Raw genomic sequence first — 16,833 nt, 5'->3', positions numbered from 1 at the left:
GTCAAAGGAAGAAGGTACAAGTTGTGGTGGTCAGGAAATGGCAAGGGGACTGGAGGTGTGGGAGTTTTGGTGAAGAAAGACATCTGTGAGAAGGTGGTGGCAGTTAGGAGAAAGAGTGACAGGGTGATGACAGTAGTGTTAGTAGTTGAGGAAGATGTGGTGAGGGTGATTTGTGGGTGTGGTCTGCAAAGTGGAAGAGGGATCGCTGAGAAAGAGCAGTTCTTTGATGAAATGGCAAATAAGTGGGACTTACAAAAGGTAGATGAATTGATTTGGGGCATGGGTGATTTTAATGGATATGTTGGGAAATGGATCCAGGGCTTTGAGGGTGTGCATGGGGGAAATGGAATTGGGGAGAGAAATTTGGAAGGAAGGATGCTGTTGGAGTTTTGTGATGAGAAAGAGTTGTATGTGGTGAACATGTGGTTTAAGAAAACAGAGAAAAGGAAGGTGACTTTCAGTGCAGGAGGGAATGAGACAGAGATTGATTTTGTGTTGGTTGGCAGTAAAAACAGAAAGTATCTGAGAAATGTGAAGACAATACCAGTGGGAGTTGCAGCACAGGTTGGTGGTTGCTGACTTGGATAAGAGGGAATTTAAAAAGTGTGTGAGAAAGGGAACGGTTGAAAGGAGAAAGGTGTAGAAACTGAAGGAAGAATAAACAAGAGCAAGGCTTGAGGAAAGAGTTGGGGAGTTGGTAAGCACTGATGCACTGGATTTGTGGAAGCCTTTGAAAGAAGGGGTACTAAAGGCATGTGACAAAGTGTGTGGAAGGATGAAAGGTAAGAGAGATTGAGGAGCTACATGATGGTGGAATGAGGAGGTGAGGGATGCGATAGCAAGGAAGGAGGAGGCACACAAAGCTTTATGTAATAATAGGACTGAGCAAATGAAAGCCAGGTATAATAACATGAATAATCGTGCAAAGAGAGTGGTTGCGAGATCTATGTGGAAGGAGGCTGAGGAGAAGTTGAGTGGGCTGGATGAGAACCCAGATAGAGTGTTTAGGTTTGTTAAATCAATGAAAAATTATGGAAGAGATGTTGAGGGAGGAAGATGCATGAGGGGGAGTGATGGAAGGTTGAATTTTAGTGAGCATATGGAGGGAATTATGAATGAGGAGAATGAATGGGATCAGAGGGTAGAAGTTGCTGTGGTGACGGGGCCAGTGGAGAGGGTTAGTTGGGAAGAAGTAGTAGAGGCAATGAAGGAAAGGAAAATAGGAAAGGCAGCTGGTCCAGCAGAAGTAAGTATGGAAATGATAACTGCAAGTGGAGAGATAGGGATTGTTGTGATGATGGAGATCTGCCAAGATGTGCAGGATGGAAGAGGACTGCTAGATGATTGGGCACTAAGTGTGGTGGTACCGATCTCCTAGGAAAGGGGGATGCGATGAGTTGTGGGGTGTATAGGGGAGTGAAGTTATTGGAGCATGCAATGAAGATAGTGGAAAGGGAGTTGGAGAGGAGAATTTGGAAAGAGGTGGATGTGGACGTGATACAATTTGGTCTTATGCCAGGAAGGGGGACAATAGATGCAGTGTCCATTGTAAGGAGATTGCAAGAGGAGTACTGAGATAAGGAGTTGATCTGGAGAAGGCATTTGATAGGGTTCCAAGGAAGGTGATTGGGTGGGCATTGAGGAAGAGAGGTGTATTGGAGATAATAGTGAGGGCAATGATGAGTTTGTATGAGGGGGTAAAGACAAGAGTGAGGATTGGATCAGAGCTCGCGGAGGAGTTTGTGGTGAAAGTTGGTGTGCATCAGGGATCTGTGTTGTCACCGGTGTTTGCAATAGTGGTTGATGCGGTAACGGTGAGTGCAAGAGAGGGATTGATAATGGAGATACTGCATGTGGATGGCCTTGTTCTGACGAATGAGACGGAGGGATTGAGGGAGAAGTTTTTGAAATAGAAGGAGGCATTTGAAAGCAAGGGTTTGAAGATAAACCTCGGGAAGACAGTGATGGTGAGCGGGGTGGATGTAAGTGGTGGATGTGAAGCAGCTGTGACAGCAAGAGTGAGACTTGGCTGGGTGAAGTTCAGGAAATGTGGAGCATTGTTATATGGGAAAAGGTTCTCATTGAAGATGAAAAGAAGGGTCGATAGGAGTTGTGTGAGAGCTTCAATGCTGTTTGGGAGGGAGTGAGACAGGGTGTCTGAGGGAGAGAGAGAGAGAGATGGTAATTTTGAGAAGGACTGAGAGAGCAATGCAGTGTTGCGTACGAGATGTGAGAAATGGATTCATGGTAGATGAGAGAAATGTGTGGGGTGAAGCTGTTTGATAAGAGGAGGACTGAAGATTTGATGGGGATGCTGGGGTTGGAATAATTGGTGGAATGGCTGGCAAGGGTGAATGGAGTGTGGTGGTATGGGCATGTTTTGAGAAGGGATGAAGAGCATGTCCTGAGGAGGGTGATTGCATTTGAGGTAAATGGAGTGCGAAAGCGAGGTAGACCAAGGGGACAGGTGGAAGGGGAGATTGGGAGGATTAGCTTGAGAAGGGAAGACACCCAAATGCTATGGTAGTGTGGTAGATCCAGCCATCCCCGTTAATGGGGACAAAATCTGGATTTAAAACACTAGATGAAGGAGAAGAAGAGAGATGATGGGTAAAAGAGAGGACAGAAGCAGAAGGGAAAATGGCATCAGGACAGGACAGAAATAATCTAATCTTTTGTTAAGTGTGTGGCCATTCCTACGTAATGTGATGAAGATTTAAAATTGTTTACAACCATTGAGTTATGTCCCTTCTCTTTAGTTTTGCTTCTCTCTCTCTCTCTCTGGCAATGTGAACCACTTCCTGTTCACTGCCGAGTTGCATCAGGACATAAAACTGGAGGAGAAACAATTCATCAACTTGCATTATGTAAACAAATAAAAGTCAAGAGAAATTTATGTACAATTTCTAAATGTTAAAATTTTATTTAAATATAAAAAAATTTGGCTACTAATTTTCTCTGTTTTTCTTCCTATACTCCAAATTTAATAAATAATGAAGTGAATTGCTTGTCTTGTAATATAAACAGTTTAAACAAAAAAGAAAAAAAAAAATTCAGCTGGTTTTTACTTTGACGACCCTACTGGTGCTGCATAAAAAGCACCCTTTGTACACTATAAAGTGGTTGGCATTAGGGAAAGCATCCAGCTGTAGTAACGATGACATAACAGGCAATGGAGCCTGGTACAGCTGCCAACATTGCCAGCTCTGGTCAAACTGTCCAGTCCAGGCTAGTATGGAAAATGGACAGTTTGACCGGAGCTGGCAATGGATTAAATACTGATGAGTTTCCAGTTGATAGAACTTTGAGGGCTGATAAATCAAAGAAGACATTGTATATGATTTGTACTGGGTTATATATCAGACCCTAGTAGGCTATGGTAGGGCCAAAACCTTTTTAAAAAGACTTCTGTAACTCATAACTGTTGGATCATTGAAATTAAATTACCCTCTAAAGGTATCCTTCTCAATCAAACAATCTGCTACAAGTTCCACAGCTCTTTAATCAAGTATATGTAGCAAAATTAGCAAGTGCTGAAGTCTAGGAACAGGAATTATTACAAAAATTAGGGAGTGCACACCTAAAATCCAAAACTATGAGGAGAAGGCTTTTATTAAATTGTGAGAAAGAAAGAAATGTTGATATGATTTGATTGGTTTTAATAGTTTTTCTAACTTTAACTGATTGAATGTTATCAAATATAAAAGTGACATACATCATTATTAACCCTTCTGATAGCAACCTACCCAGGACCACCCCTACTTTTGAGGATACAAGCTTCCTGTTTTAAAGTTATCTAAATTAAAAGCTTCTATCAACATTTCATGTTACTTTAGGTTTCAAACCCCATCTTAATACTGATAAGTATTTTACCAAATTCCTTATTTTCAAAATCTCTTGGAATAAAGGCAGTGTATTTCCACAGAATCTATTAATGAAAGGGTTAAAACAATGAAATATATTTTTGATTTATTATTTCAGCCTCCCATAGTTACAAAACCTCCAACAGAAGAGGTCCCATTTTTAACAGACTTGGCTGATGTTCAAGTTAAGAACACATCAGTAAGTATTGTTTTGGTTTCAATATTTTTTCAAAACTTAAGCATCTACCATTTTCCCCAAAGTTTCACTGCAACAATGACTATGGAATGGCAGCAAATCTGAAAGAACTTTTCTTTTCATCTCAAGTAAGAAAATATCATTAAACCTCATTTCACTTTAGATTAAGTTTCTGATTAAGTACACCTACGACCAACAAGGTTCTGGTTGTACCCCGTCTTTCGTATTGATACGAGTAGGTCAATCCGTGAACAACTGTTTTGACCTACTTTGCTTAGGGTGTAGTCTGGAAGTCTACAATCTAAAGTTATTGTCCTTTGTTCTGTCAGATTCACGAAAGAGTGATGGCATTTGGAAAGACCCCTACCCTTTTCCCGGTCAGGGAAGGGTCAAGGAAACTACCCTATAAAAAAGCAGGAGCTGTGAGTCAGTTCAGCCGGAGAAATTGAGGTGGTAACAAGGCAAATGGGATTACGAAGGAAGCGGTCAGTTGAGAAAGACAGACACACAATCTGAGAGATGACAGGTGAGAGGGTGACAGTGACAACGTTGAGAAAGACAGACACAGAGGACTGAGAGCGAAGGTGGATAGAAGGCACGGCTATTATAGTAGGAATTGAAACGGTATGTGTTGTTGAATTGATGTATTTTGGTTTTATTGATGTTGAAATGTAAAAGAGTTGATGTGCTGGAAAAAGAGATCATAAAGGACATTGTGAATTAAGTAAAAGAAAGAACAGTGCTAAAGGGATTATAACGAACAATGTGAATTGTGAATTGTGTTGATACGTGATGTGTTTACTTATGTTTAGATTAGTGAAAAAAGAAGAGAAAGACTTTAAAAGAACTCTGAACTGTATCGTTAATGTGTACGTTATTTGAACTGTTTAAATGTTTTGATTTGTTGTTTTCTTTAAATGTATACCTGATGTGTCGTTGTTTTGATTCGATCTGAACTTATTTGTCTATGAACTGTATAATTGTATAAACTGTTGTTAAATGTAGCCAATTGCCTTCCGCCGTCTCTCTTTGTGTCTCTTCCTACTACTGTTGTTGTTGTTTGGTATCTCCGGTCGCTGGTTTCGCTGCTGCCATTCTTCCCTACCGAATTCTCTCCTTTCCGTGGCGAACTTTCCCCGATCGATTGAGCCGGTCAATCGTCGTTGCTTGACTTGGTAGGGTCCCAGGTTTTTCCCGAAGAGTTTGAGCGACGGCAGGTTCATAACAGTATCAAGGACTACATTAGTCAATGTAAATTTTTTTTTTTTTGTAAGATAAGGTGTGATACCAGGGTGAGGTGTCTGCCATATCAAGCAGATTTGAATCTCCCGAAGGGAGACTTCCCTTGGTCTTCCACTTCTGGATCTGCTTTCAAAGTTTTCTTGTTCAGCCTTTTAATCGTTCTAACAGCTGTTGTATGGTGACATTTTTGTTGAGAGGCTGTGGCTCAGCATGATAATCTTTTCATTATGAAGAGCAATGATTTGTGCACAGACTTCAAAAGAAAGTTCACTATTCTGTCCCATTCTGCAAAATAAACATTTAGATTTAGAAAATGTTTACATATGCATAGCAAGGATGCAAAAAGATAATAAATTTATGCAAAAGGGTTTTAACTATTAATGGATAATATGCAAAAAAAGAAATGCAATTGCTCTCTAGCAAAGAAAAGCTTATGGGAATGTACTGCACTTGTACAATGCAATGCCCACAGCATTCTTTGTAAGAGTTGCACAAATGTAAAATGTACAAAAATGGTGCAGAGAGCACTTTCGCAGTTTTTGGGACAATGATTTTTGGCTTCCCTCAAACCCAGACATCAAGCCAATGGATTTTTCTGCCTGGACTCTCTTAAAGAGAGATGTCTCAGCTATCTCATACTCAAGTGGATCTGAAAGAAGCTCTTCTTACTTGTGTGGCGCTGTTGCAGTTCAGCAACCACTTGTTTGCAGACCCTGATCAAAGCAAGAGGTGGTCATTTTGAAATCTGATTCTTGTATTACATAGGTAAAACATAATTTGTATAATTTAGGAAGTTTGATTGTTTTCTGGGCGAAATGTTTAGCAGTATTTCGTCTGTCGTTACATTCTGAGTTCAAATTCCTCCGAAGTCGACTTTACCTTTCATCCTTTCGGGGTCGATTAAATAAGTACCAGTCACGCACTGGGGTCGATATAATCGACTTAATCCATTTGTCTGTCCTTGTTTGTCCCCTCTATGTTTAGCCCCTTGTGGGCAGTAAAGAAATATATATATATATATAATATAATTCGAAATCGAATTGAACCAGCCAGGATCCCTGGTCTGGTGGTACGTAAAAAGCACTATCCGACTCGTGGCCGTGGCACGTAAAATACTCCAATGCGACCGTACGACAGGCACCCTTGCCAACCCCCTTTGCTTGTGAAGACATGTTGGGGCAAGCGAAATCGAAATCGAATTGAACCAGCCAGGATCCCTGGTCTGGTGGTACGTAAAAAGCACTATCCGACTCGTGGCCGATGCCAGCACCGCCTCGACTGGCTTCCGTGCCGGTGGCACATAAAATACACCAATCTGACCGTGGCCGTTGCCAGCCCCGCCTGGCACCTGTGCAGGTGGCACGTAAAAAGCACCCACTACACTCACGGAGTGGTTGGCGTTAGGAAGGGCATCCAGCTGTAGAAACATTGCCAAATTAGACTGGAGCCTGGTGCAGCCTTCTGGCTTCCCAGAACCCCGGTCGAACCGTCCAACCCATGCTAGCATGGAGAACGGACGTTAAACGACGATGATGATGATGATGATAATGATTAATTACAAAGAAATCTGATTGGTAGATTTTTCTGGGACACCCTGTACGACATTTCACATATTTCTTTCTCCTCTTTTGCAGTGTTTACATCTTGAACTCGCAGACATCATGTCTCAAACTGACCTCTTGTATACTTTTATGCAATTTATGAAGTCTGAAGCTGCTGTTAGTGTTTTGCAATTCTGCCTGGCTTGTGGTAAGCATCTCTCTCTCTCTTATTATTGTTAAGGCAGTGAGTTGGCAGACTCATTAGCATGCTGGATGAAACATAAAAGCACCAACCGATCGTGGCTGTTTGCCAGCCTCCCCTGGCCCCTGTGCCAGTGACACGTAAAAAACACCCACTACACTCTTGGAGTGGTTGGCGTTAGGAAGGGCATCCAGCTGTAGAAACATTGCCAAATTAGACTGGAGCCTGGTGCAGCCTTCTGGCTTCCCAGAACCCCGGTCGAACCGTCCAACCCATGCTAGCATGGAGAACGGACGTTAAACGACGATGATGATGATGATGATAATGATTAATTACAAAGAAATCTGATTGGTAGATTTTTCTGGGACACCCTGTACGACATTTCACATATTTCTTTCTCCTCTTTTGCAGTGTTTACATCTTGAACTCGCAGACATCATGTCTCAAACTGACCTCTTGTATACTTTTATGCAATTTATGAAGTCTGAAGCTGCTGTTAGTGTTTTGCAATTCTGCCTGGCTTGTGGTAAGCATCTCTCTCTCTCTTATTATTGTTAAGGCAGTGAGTTGGCAGACTCATTAGCATGCTGGATGAAACATAAAAGCACCAACCGATCGTGGCTGTTTGCCAGCCTCCCCTGGCCCCTGTGCCAGTGACACGTAAAAAACACCCACTACACTCTTGGAGTGGTTGGCGTTAGGAAGGGCATCCAGCTGTAGAAACACTGCCAGATCAAACTGGAGCCTGGTGCAGCCTCCATGGCTTCCAAACTCCGATCGAACCGTCCAACCCATGCTAGCGTAGAAAACAGATGTTAAATGATGATGATGATTTTGCCTATCGCTATGTTCTGAGTTCGAATTCTGCTGGGGTCGACTTTGCCTTTCATCCTTTCAGGGTTGATAAAATAAGTACCAGTTAAGTACTGGGGTTTGGTGTAATCAATTTATCCCCACCCCCTGAAATTACTAGCCTTGTACCAAAATTTGAAATCATTATTGTTTTCATTGTTAAAGCAACGAGCTGGCAGAATCGTTAGCATGCTGGACGAAATACTTAACAGTATTTCATTTGCTGCTACATTCTGAGTTCAAATTCTGCTGAGGGTGACTTTGCCTTCCATCCTTTCGGAGTTGACAAATTAAGTACCAGTTGCATACTGAGGTTAATCTCATCAACTGGCCCCTCCTCTAAATTTCAGGCCTTGTGCCTAGAGTAGAAAGGGTTATTGTTGTTGTTGTTATTATTATTTTAGATGTGGATTGTGAGTGCATTGAGGAGATCCCCTTCGGTCATGACTGACCATGGGATTGCACCTAGAAAGTTCCCCTCCCAGGCACAAGTCTGGGGAAGGTTGTTTATGGAAGGCCAGCAGTCACCCATGCATACCAGTCTTCCCTCCTCGTGCCACCGATGTTATCCAAGGGAAAGGCAAAGGGGCCAATACAGCTTGGCACCAGTGATGTCGCAACTCATTCCTACAGCTGAGTGAACTAGAGCAACGTGAAATAAAGTGTCTTGCTCAAGAACACAACACAGCCTAATCTGGGAATCGAACTCACAACCTCACGACCGTAAGCTCGATGCTCTAACCACTGAGCCATGTGCCTCCACTAAGTTGACAGAAAATGTAGGAAGGAGGCATAGTGAGTGTATGTCTCTCTCTCTCTCTCTCTCTCTCTCTATATATATATATATATATATATATATTTATATATACATCCCTCCCCTGGCACCTGTGCCGGTGGTACGTAAAAAGCACCATCCGTACGTGGTCGATGCCAGCATCAACTGATCGTGGTCGTTGCCAGCCTCCCCTCGCACCTGTGCCGGTGGCATGTAAAAAGCACCCACTACACTCATGGAGTGGTTGGCATTAGGAAAGGCATCCAGCTGTAGAAACACTGCCAGATCAGACTGGAGCCTGGTGCAGCCTCCCAGCTTTCCAGATTCCAGTCGAACCATCCAACCCATGCTAGCATGGAAAACGGATGTTAAACAATGATGATGATGATGATATATATATATTTATTATGTAAAATGGTAGGCATTAGGAAGGATATTCCACATAGAGTTGTGCCAAAACAGACAGTTGGAGCCTCCATGGAAAATGGACAGTAAATAATGATGATGATAATATCTATCCTCATTTAATATCCATGTTCCATGCTGACATGGGTCGAAGGGTTGGACAGGCTCAGATTGGTTCAAGAACTGAATTGTATTTCGGTTAGGCATAATTTCTACAGCTGGATGTCCTTCCTAACATCAATCACCTTAACATTCATGTACTGGGTCCTGTTTTTCATGCCACTGGTTGCCATGTGACTCACAAGACTATGGCAACCTCTTCTATTACACCCTATCCTTCCCATCTCTGCCGCTTCCATTCTCTCCTATTCCATTGCTGCCTCTCTTCCATTACTCTGCATCCTATCAATCTGCTTCTCTCAACCTGTTTCTCTCACTTTTATTACTCCTCATCATATCATTGTCCTTCTTCCATTACCCTCTACCTTACCACCCTCTTCTCCTCCCCACTCCCCACCCATCTTTCATCCTTTTCTCAACTTGGTTCTCTTTCTTCTATACACCCTTTCTTGATTATGTTACTTTGATTGAATGGGTATAATATAAGTTGGTTAGGATTGTTGAGAGACAAAACAACCCCTCTAGTGCTGGTGCTATGCCAAAATCATTCAGTAGACTCTATAAAAGGCTTCCATCTATAGAAACCATGCTGGAACTAGAAATATATGAGTAAGACATGAGCTCTGACATGTTTAGAAGGGCAGTGGCTCTGAATAACAACTGTGTTGGGCTGTGGTGACCTGTCCAACACATGCCTGCAGGGAAAAGTGGATGATGAGGATGAAGTTGTTGATGTTGTTGATTGACTAACTTTATGCTTTTGTATTGATTTCAGCTGATTTCAGTGGTCATATTCTGAATCCAGATCTCACGGACGAAGAATTGAAGGAGCTGCACAACACTGCCAAAGATCTTTACCAAAGTTACTGTGCCCCTTATGCAGTGGACAAAATCCTATTTGCTGACGATGTTGTAACAGAACTAAAGAGCAGTAAGTATAACTTTCAAGTAAGAGATTTCTTATTCAAACTGTCTATATATTGAAGATGTTTCAACAGAAACTCTCCCAGTCAGAGGAAGAAACTAGGAATGGTTGGTTCCAAGACCCATTCTTACCTGCTTAAATTTAAGTTTTTCCCTTTTGGTCTTCTTAAATCTGGTTACCTATCTCTTTAATATCCTATCAAACTTTTGTGTCTGGTGACTGAGACCTTTGGCAATGTACTGTGCTTGAGAGGACCCGTCAAGCCAAGTGTACCCGTGCTAGTGGAACATAAAGAACATCTTTTGAATGTTGGGCCACATGGAGGCAAAATGGCTGAGTTCCTTTTGAGTGTTGGGCCTCACGGAGGCGTTAAGCAAGACCTTTGGCATTATGTCTTGCTGGAGAAGAAGACCCATCAAGCTGAGCAAAATCGCAGTCCTGGCAGATACTGGTGTCATGCAGATTGGCACCTGTGCCAGTGACATGTAAATGCACCCTGGTGTCATGCAAATGGCACCTGTGCTGGTGGCATGTAGTGCACCTATTACACTTCCAGAGTGGTTGGCGTTAGGAAGGGCATCCAGCCATAGAAAACCATGCCAAATCAAACCGGAGTCTGGTGCAGTCTTCCAGCATGCCAGCCCAGTGAAACTATCCCATCCATACCAGCATGGACAGTGGGTGTTAAATGATGATGATAATACAGTAGTGCAAGTGTGGCTACATGGTTAAGAAGGTTGCTTCCCAACCACATGGTTTTGGGTTCAATCCCACTGCCTGGCATCTTGAGCAAGTGTCTTCTACAATAGCTCTGAGCTAATCAAAACCTTGATTGGATTTGGTAGATGGAAACTGAAAGAATCCTTGTGTATATGTGTGTCTCTTTGTCTTGACATCATAAAATAGTTATAACTGAGTGTCACTGTTATACAAGCCATGTCATTTGTTATGTGAAAACGTGTCAGCCTTGAGGAAATATCACTTCACTGGGAAATTGTTGAGTGTTTGTGACTGGAAAGGTATCTCTAGCTATATAAAATCTGCCTCAACATAGTCTGCTTGGCTTTTGGATGGAAACGTGGATGTTAAAACAATGATGATATGTGTATGTGTATCTGTCTGTCTGTGTATATATAGGTGCAGGAGTAGCTGTGTGGTAAGAAGCTTGCTTTCTAACCTCATGTTCGGGGTTCACTCCCACTGCATGGCACCTTGGGCAAATGTCTTCTGCTATAGCCTTGGGCTGACCAAAGCCTTGTGAGTGGATTTGGTAGATGGAAACTGAAAATCCGTTGTATATATATTCTTTATTTTCTCTCCTTGTTTCTTTCTGTGTTCTTTTCTGTGGAAGAGCGTAGGCTTGAAATGTTAAAGACTTTTTCACTTCCTGAGCGTTAAACTAATACAGCTGTTTGTTGTCTACACCACCTGTCTTCATCTTTTGTTTTTTTTGTGAATTCTCCTTATATATATGTGTGTGTGTGTGTGTGTGTGTGTGTGTGAATCGTTGGCGGTTTTTTCCCCTCTGTCTTCCTTTTCTCTTGGTCATTCCTCTGTCTCCTGTTTCTGAAGAGCTTTGCTCGAAATGTGAAACCACCTTTCTCTCCTTCCCTGAACATCTGCTAATACTTTGCATGTACCACGTCCTCATGTTGTTTTCTTTTCTTGTCCAGTCCAGTTAAGAGTACCTCTGATGCATTGGGTGATATGATATGCTTGAGAAGACCTGTTGAGTTAAGTTAAACCAATGTCATAGCTGTGGCCAGTACCCCATGACTGGCTCCTGTGCTTGTAGCATGTAAAAAGCACCATCCGAACATGGCTGATGCCACTACCTCTTGACTGGCTCCCATGCTGGTGGCATGTAAAAAGCACCATCCAAACATGGCCGATGCCAGTACCCCCTGACTGGCTACCGTGTCAATGGCATGTAAAAAGCACCATCTGGATGTGGCCGATGCCAGCATCCCCTGACTGGCCTCTGTGCCGGTAGTATATAAAAAGCATGATCTGAACGTGATCGATGCCAGGCCTACCTTGATTGGCTTCTGTGCTGGTGACACATAAAAAGCATCCACTACACTCGCGTAGTGGTTGGCATTAGCAAGGGCATCCAGTTGTAGAAACATTGCCAGATTAGATTGGAGCCTGGTGCAGCCACTGGCTCTCCAAACCTCAGTCAAACTGTCCACCCATGCCAGCATGGAAAATGGAGGTTAAATGATGATGATGTTTGTTCTCTTTTTTTTTTTGATTTACTATATATATGTGTGTGTGTGTGTGTATATGTTTTCTTTTTTCTATTCCATTCTAGTTGTTGATGGTCCTTACCAAAATGTGATTAAATTGAGAACATCTCCTCCACTTTTCAAGTAAGATTTTTATCATTTCTCTTTTTGTTTATTTTTTAATGTTTTAATATTTAATCGTGATAATTGCTTTTAAATTAGAGACCAGGCCAGAAATTCAAGGGGAGGGGCTTACTCAATAAAGTTGACCCAGTTCTTGTATTTTCTTTTGTCAACCTTGGAGGGATGAAAGACAAACTGGAATGTAGCAGAGTTTGAACTAAGAACATGAACAGCTGGAACAAATACTGCAAAGTATTTTGACCAGTATTCTGTTTTTTCCCTAATCCACTATCTTAATTAATTAATTAATTATTGAATAATAATAACTCTTTCTGTTACCGGCACAAGGCCTGAAATGTGGGGGAAGGTTGAGTTGATTTACATTGAGTCTGGTACTTAAACAATACTCCTTTGATTGACCCCCAAAACAGCGAAAAGCAGAACCAAGCTTGGTTGCTAAGCACTTCGTCCTGCATGCTGATGATTTGGCCTTTCGTAATAATGGCTTCAGATTTTGGTAGAAGACTAGCTAATTATGAGGGTGGGGGGAAGTTGATTACATTGACCCCAGTACATGACTGGTACTTATTTCATCGACTCTGAAAGGATAAAAGGCAAAGTTGACTTCTGTGGAACTTGGACTCAGAACGTAAAGATGGATGAAATGCTGCCAAGAGTTTTGTTTCACATGCTTAGGATTTGGCCAGTTTGCTACTTTAATAATAATAATATAATAATAATAATAATAAAAATAATAATGATGATAATAATAATAATAATAATAATAATAACAATAATAATAATAATACTTGGTGTTTTTGGCAGGATGTTGTCATTGAACTGACTGAGACCAGTATTCAACTGGTAGTTACTGACCTGGTTGCAAAAAGCACCCATGCCAGTGCCATGTAAAAAAAAACCCATCCATTCTGGGTCCTTAAAAGGCACCCAACACATTCTGTAAGGTGGTTGGGTGTTAGGAAGAGCATCCAGCTGTAGAAAGCAAGCCAAAGCCGATTGGAACTAGGTCCAGCTTTCCCACTCCAGTGAAACCATCCAATCCATTCCAGCATGGAAAATGGATGTTAAATGATGTTGATGATGAAATATAAAAATGTTTTCATGTGATTTGGATATTTGTGGGGTGGTGATGGTCGTGTCTGGTGAGGTTTAGTTCTCTTGACATTGTCAAATTTGAAGCAATGGAAAGCTCCTGAAATTTCATCAAAAATAAACTCCTTAGAATATTTTGAATTCTTGTCTTTTATTTATCAATCATGAAACATTTAAATCGAAAAGTTCTGCAGTTTATAATTCAAATAGCAATGCACTTAGCTGTTGTTTAGCGTCTGACCAAAGCCATTCCAGCCATGACAATCTTGTCTTGCTTCCAGTTCCATTCTGATTGGGTATAATTTGAGGAAAATTTTGCTGCTATTTCTCACAGATTGGGTAACCATTTAGAGGCTCCCTCATTGCCTCACTATTTATTTCATTACTGTTACTGGTGCTGCTAACAACTATCAACTCATGGGTTCAATCCTATGTAGGAGCCTACTTAACATTCCATCAGTTTATTTCAAACATGAAGTTATGGTCTTGGGGAAAATACTGAATGTCAGCCCCACACTATTTCAAAATCTTCGTTTAAGGGCCCATGTTATTTTATGAAACAGGTCACATTATTTGAAAACCATTAAGGGAGGCAATGAAAGAGGCAACAAGAAAATTTCCCTCAAATCACACCATTTTAAATGAAGAAAGGATACATAAGACATTGTGTTCTTCAAACTCCCAAAAAGACTCCATGAGATGGTCACCGTTGGAATGCCTTTTGATCATAGTTCTATTCAATTACCAGAAGCTAAACAATAAAAATCTTCAATTAAAGAAATAATTTACAAGTCAAAGATTTTATCCCTTGCTATATTTCTCTTGAAACATTACCTTTCAATTATTTTTGAAGATAACGAAGAATTTAGTAAGATGTGTTTGTCATTATTAGAGTAAATTACTCTAGAATAATTTACTCTATTCTAATAATAGAGTTAATTAATTTTATTGAAGTTTCCTCTCATGTAATCATGTTCTTTAACAATTGTTTTATATTTGTAGAGCTTATGAACATGCTTACAATCTCTTGGAGAGTACATTCCTGCCTTTATTCCACCAAAGTGATGAAGTAAGTTTCAGCATCTGATACATTTCAGTTATTCCTGTTTCACAGAAATGAATTGTAACAATAGCTATGTTACGTTTATATATTTGTTTTGCAAGATTCTTGATGTGAAATCATGTGTTGAAACAGATGTTTTTGTATTTAGGAATGGTCATTTTGACAGTTTAGCAAATAAAAACACACGCACTATATATTTGGTGTTAATTTGCTTCAGCTTTATTTATTTTTTAATCTTAATCTTATTTCGGCCAGAGTTCTTTCATCACACTTCTGTGACCTCATCAGTAAGGAGAGACACACAAATAAGAAAGAAGAAAGCAGAAGTGTGATGGAAGAACTCTGGCCGAAATAAGATTAAGATTAATGTAAAAAATATATAACGCTGAAGCAAATTAACACCAAATATATAGTGTGTGTGTTTTTATTGGCTAAACTGGCAAAATGACCATTCCTAAATACAACAACAATAGCTATGTTGTCACATGTTTTATCCAATGAAGTGTAGTGATAGCCATGTTCCTTCGTGTTGTATCATAATATAAAAGATTACTCAGTTACTTCGATTCAGAAGTACACATTGTTAGGAGAGTTGATATCTTGCCTTAACACAATCACACCGTAGAGTAGAACTTTCCAAAGGGACATAACTGTCACCGAGCTGTAGGTGATGACAGTTTGTCACACAGACATTGCAAGCAAAATCAAAATCAAATTTGATGACTGGCGCCCGTCCGGCTTCCGTGCCAGTGGCACTTAAAAGGCACCATTCGAGCACGTTGCCTTACTGGCACTTGAGCCCCGTGCTAGTAGGGTATTAAGAGCACCATCCGAGCGTGATCGTTACCAGAGCGGCTATCTGGCCTCCGTGCCAGTGGCACGTAAAAGACACCATTTGAGCGTGATCGTTACCAGCATCGCCTTACTGGCACCTGTGCTGGTGGCATGTGTAAAAAGATTCGAACGAGGTCATTGCCAGTACCGCCTGACTGGCACCTGTGCTGGTGGCACGTAAAAAGCACCCACTACACTCTCGGAGTGGTTGACGTTAGGAAGGGCATCCAGCTGTAGAAACTCTGCCAGATCAAGATTGGGGCCTGGTGCAGCCATCTGGTTCACCAGCCCTCAGTCAAAATCATCCAACCCATGCTAGCATGGAAAGCGGACGTTAAACGGTGATGATGATGATGATGATGATAGACATTGTCTTGGTAAACCCAGTAAATTCTATGGCTATTAAACACTTCCTTGAAATTTCAATAGCTTTTCAATGGTTTATCAGCACCAGTGTATTTCACTGGTGCTGGTGGCATGTAAAAAACAGCCAGTCCGCTCTGTAAAGTGGCTTGTGTTAGGAAGGGCATCCAGGTGTAGAAACTATGCCAAAACAGACAATGGTGCAGCTCCTGGCCTTGCCAGCATCTGTCAAACCATCCAGCCCATGCCAGCATGGAAAACGGACGTTAAATGATGAATGTGATGAAGGAGAGCATAGTTTTGGTTATGGATGATAGTCTGTATATTCCTGCTTTTAAACATACAATAATTTCATTATTATTAAATCACTTGTGTGTGATGGATGTAGATTTGGTTAGAAAAGAGATTATCTCAGTAATTCCTGATGTTTACAGCAGGTTATTTGTGTTTTTATTTGCAGTATTACAAAATGTTATGTGGAGACCGATGTGTATCACAAGCTGTCAAAATTGGAACTAAGTAAGTAACTTTTGAATTGCATCTTTGATATAAAATGTTTTCCACACAAAACACATCCATGCTGCAGATCTTGGTATGGTAATGGCGTCAATGAGATTACGGATTTGACAACCTTTGGCTTTATTTTTCATATGATCACAACACAAGAAATATTGTGTGTGTGTGTATCATCGTCCTCGTAACTTCCATGAGTAAGGCAATTCACTGAAGCAGGCTTTCTAAGGCTGGGTACCCTTCTCGTCATCGATATTGTTCGTAAATAGATATCAAGTACTATTTTTCCTTGGCTGGACATGTTTCCACTGACAACTGGAAATGAACAACACTGCATGTATGACAGGGACGTTTGTTTACAACTGTGAGGCAATGTCAAGATAAGGGGTCACACAAACACACACAGATATACAATGGGTTTCTTTCAGCTTCTGTCTATTAGCTTCACTCGGAATGCATTGGTCAGCCCAAGACT

The 16,833-nt window shown here is 41.1% G+C and overlaps 1 protein-coding gene across 5 annotated transcripts in view; it reads left to right on the top strand.

The window, feature by feature from the left end:
* The window catches only part of LOC115210421 (sorting nexin-14), a 196,563-nt gene that overhangs the window by 29,788 nt on the left and 149,942 nt on the right, over positions 1 to 16,833 (top strand). For all 5 annotated transcript variants that reach the window (XM_036501945.1, XM_036501944.1, XM_036501943.1 and 2 more), the window contains 6 exons: positions 3,982 to 4,062; positions 6,936 to 7,050; positions 9,972 to 10,127; positions 12,436 to 12,493; positions 14,588 to 14,654; positions 16,306 to 16,364. In XM_036501945.1, the coding sequence (XP_036357838.1) occupies positions 3,982 to 4,062; positions 6,936 to 7,050; positions 9,972 to 10,127; positions 12,436 to 12,493; positions 14,588 to 14,654; positions 16,306 to 16,364 (536 nt within the window). The remainder of the gene's footprint in view (positions 1 to 3,981; positions 4,063 to 6,935; positions 7,051 to 9,971; positions 10,128 to 12,435; positions 12,494 to 14,587; positions 14,655 to 16,305; positions 16,365 to 16,833) is intronic.

The sequence above is a fragment of the Octopus sinensis genome, linkage group LG4 (genome assembly GCF_006345805.1).
Source record: "Octopus sinensis linkage group LG4, ASM634580v1, whole genome shotgun sequence".
In the NCBI taxonomy this organism is placed as follows: domain Eukaryota; kingdom Metazoa; phylum Mollusca; class Cephalopoda; order Octopoda; family Octopodidae; genus Octopus; species Octopus sinensis.
This window is presented reverse-complemented; position numbering and strand designations above follow the sequence as displayed.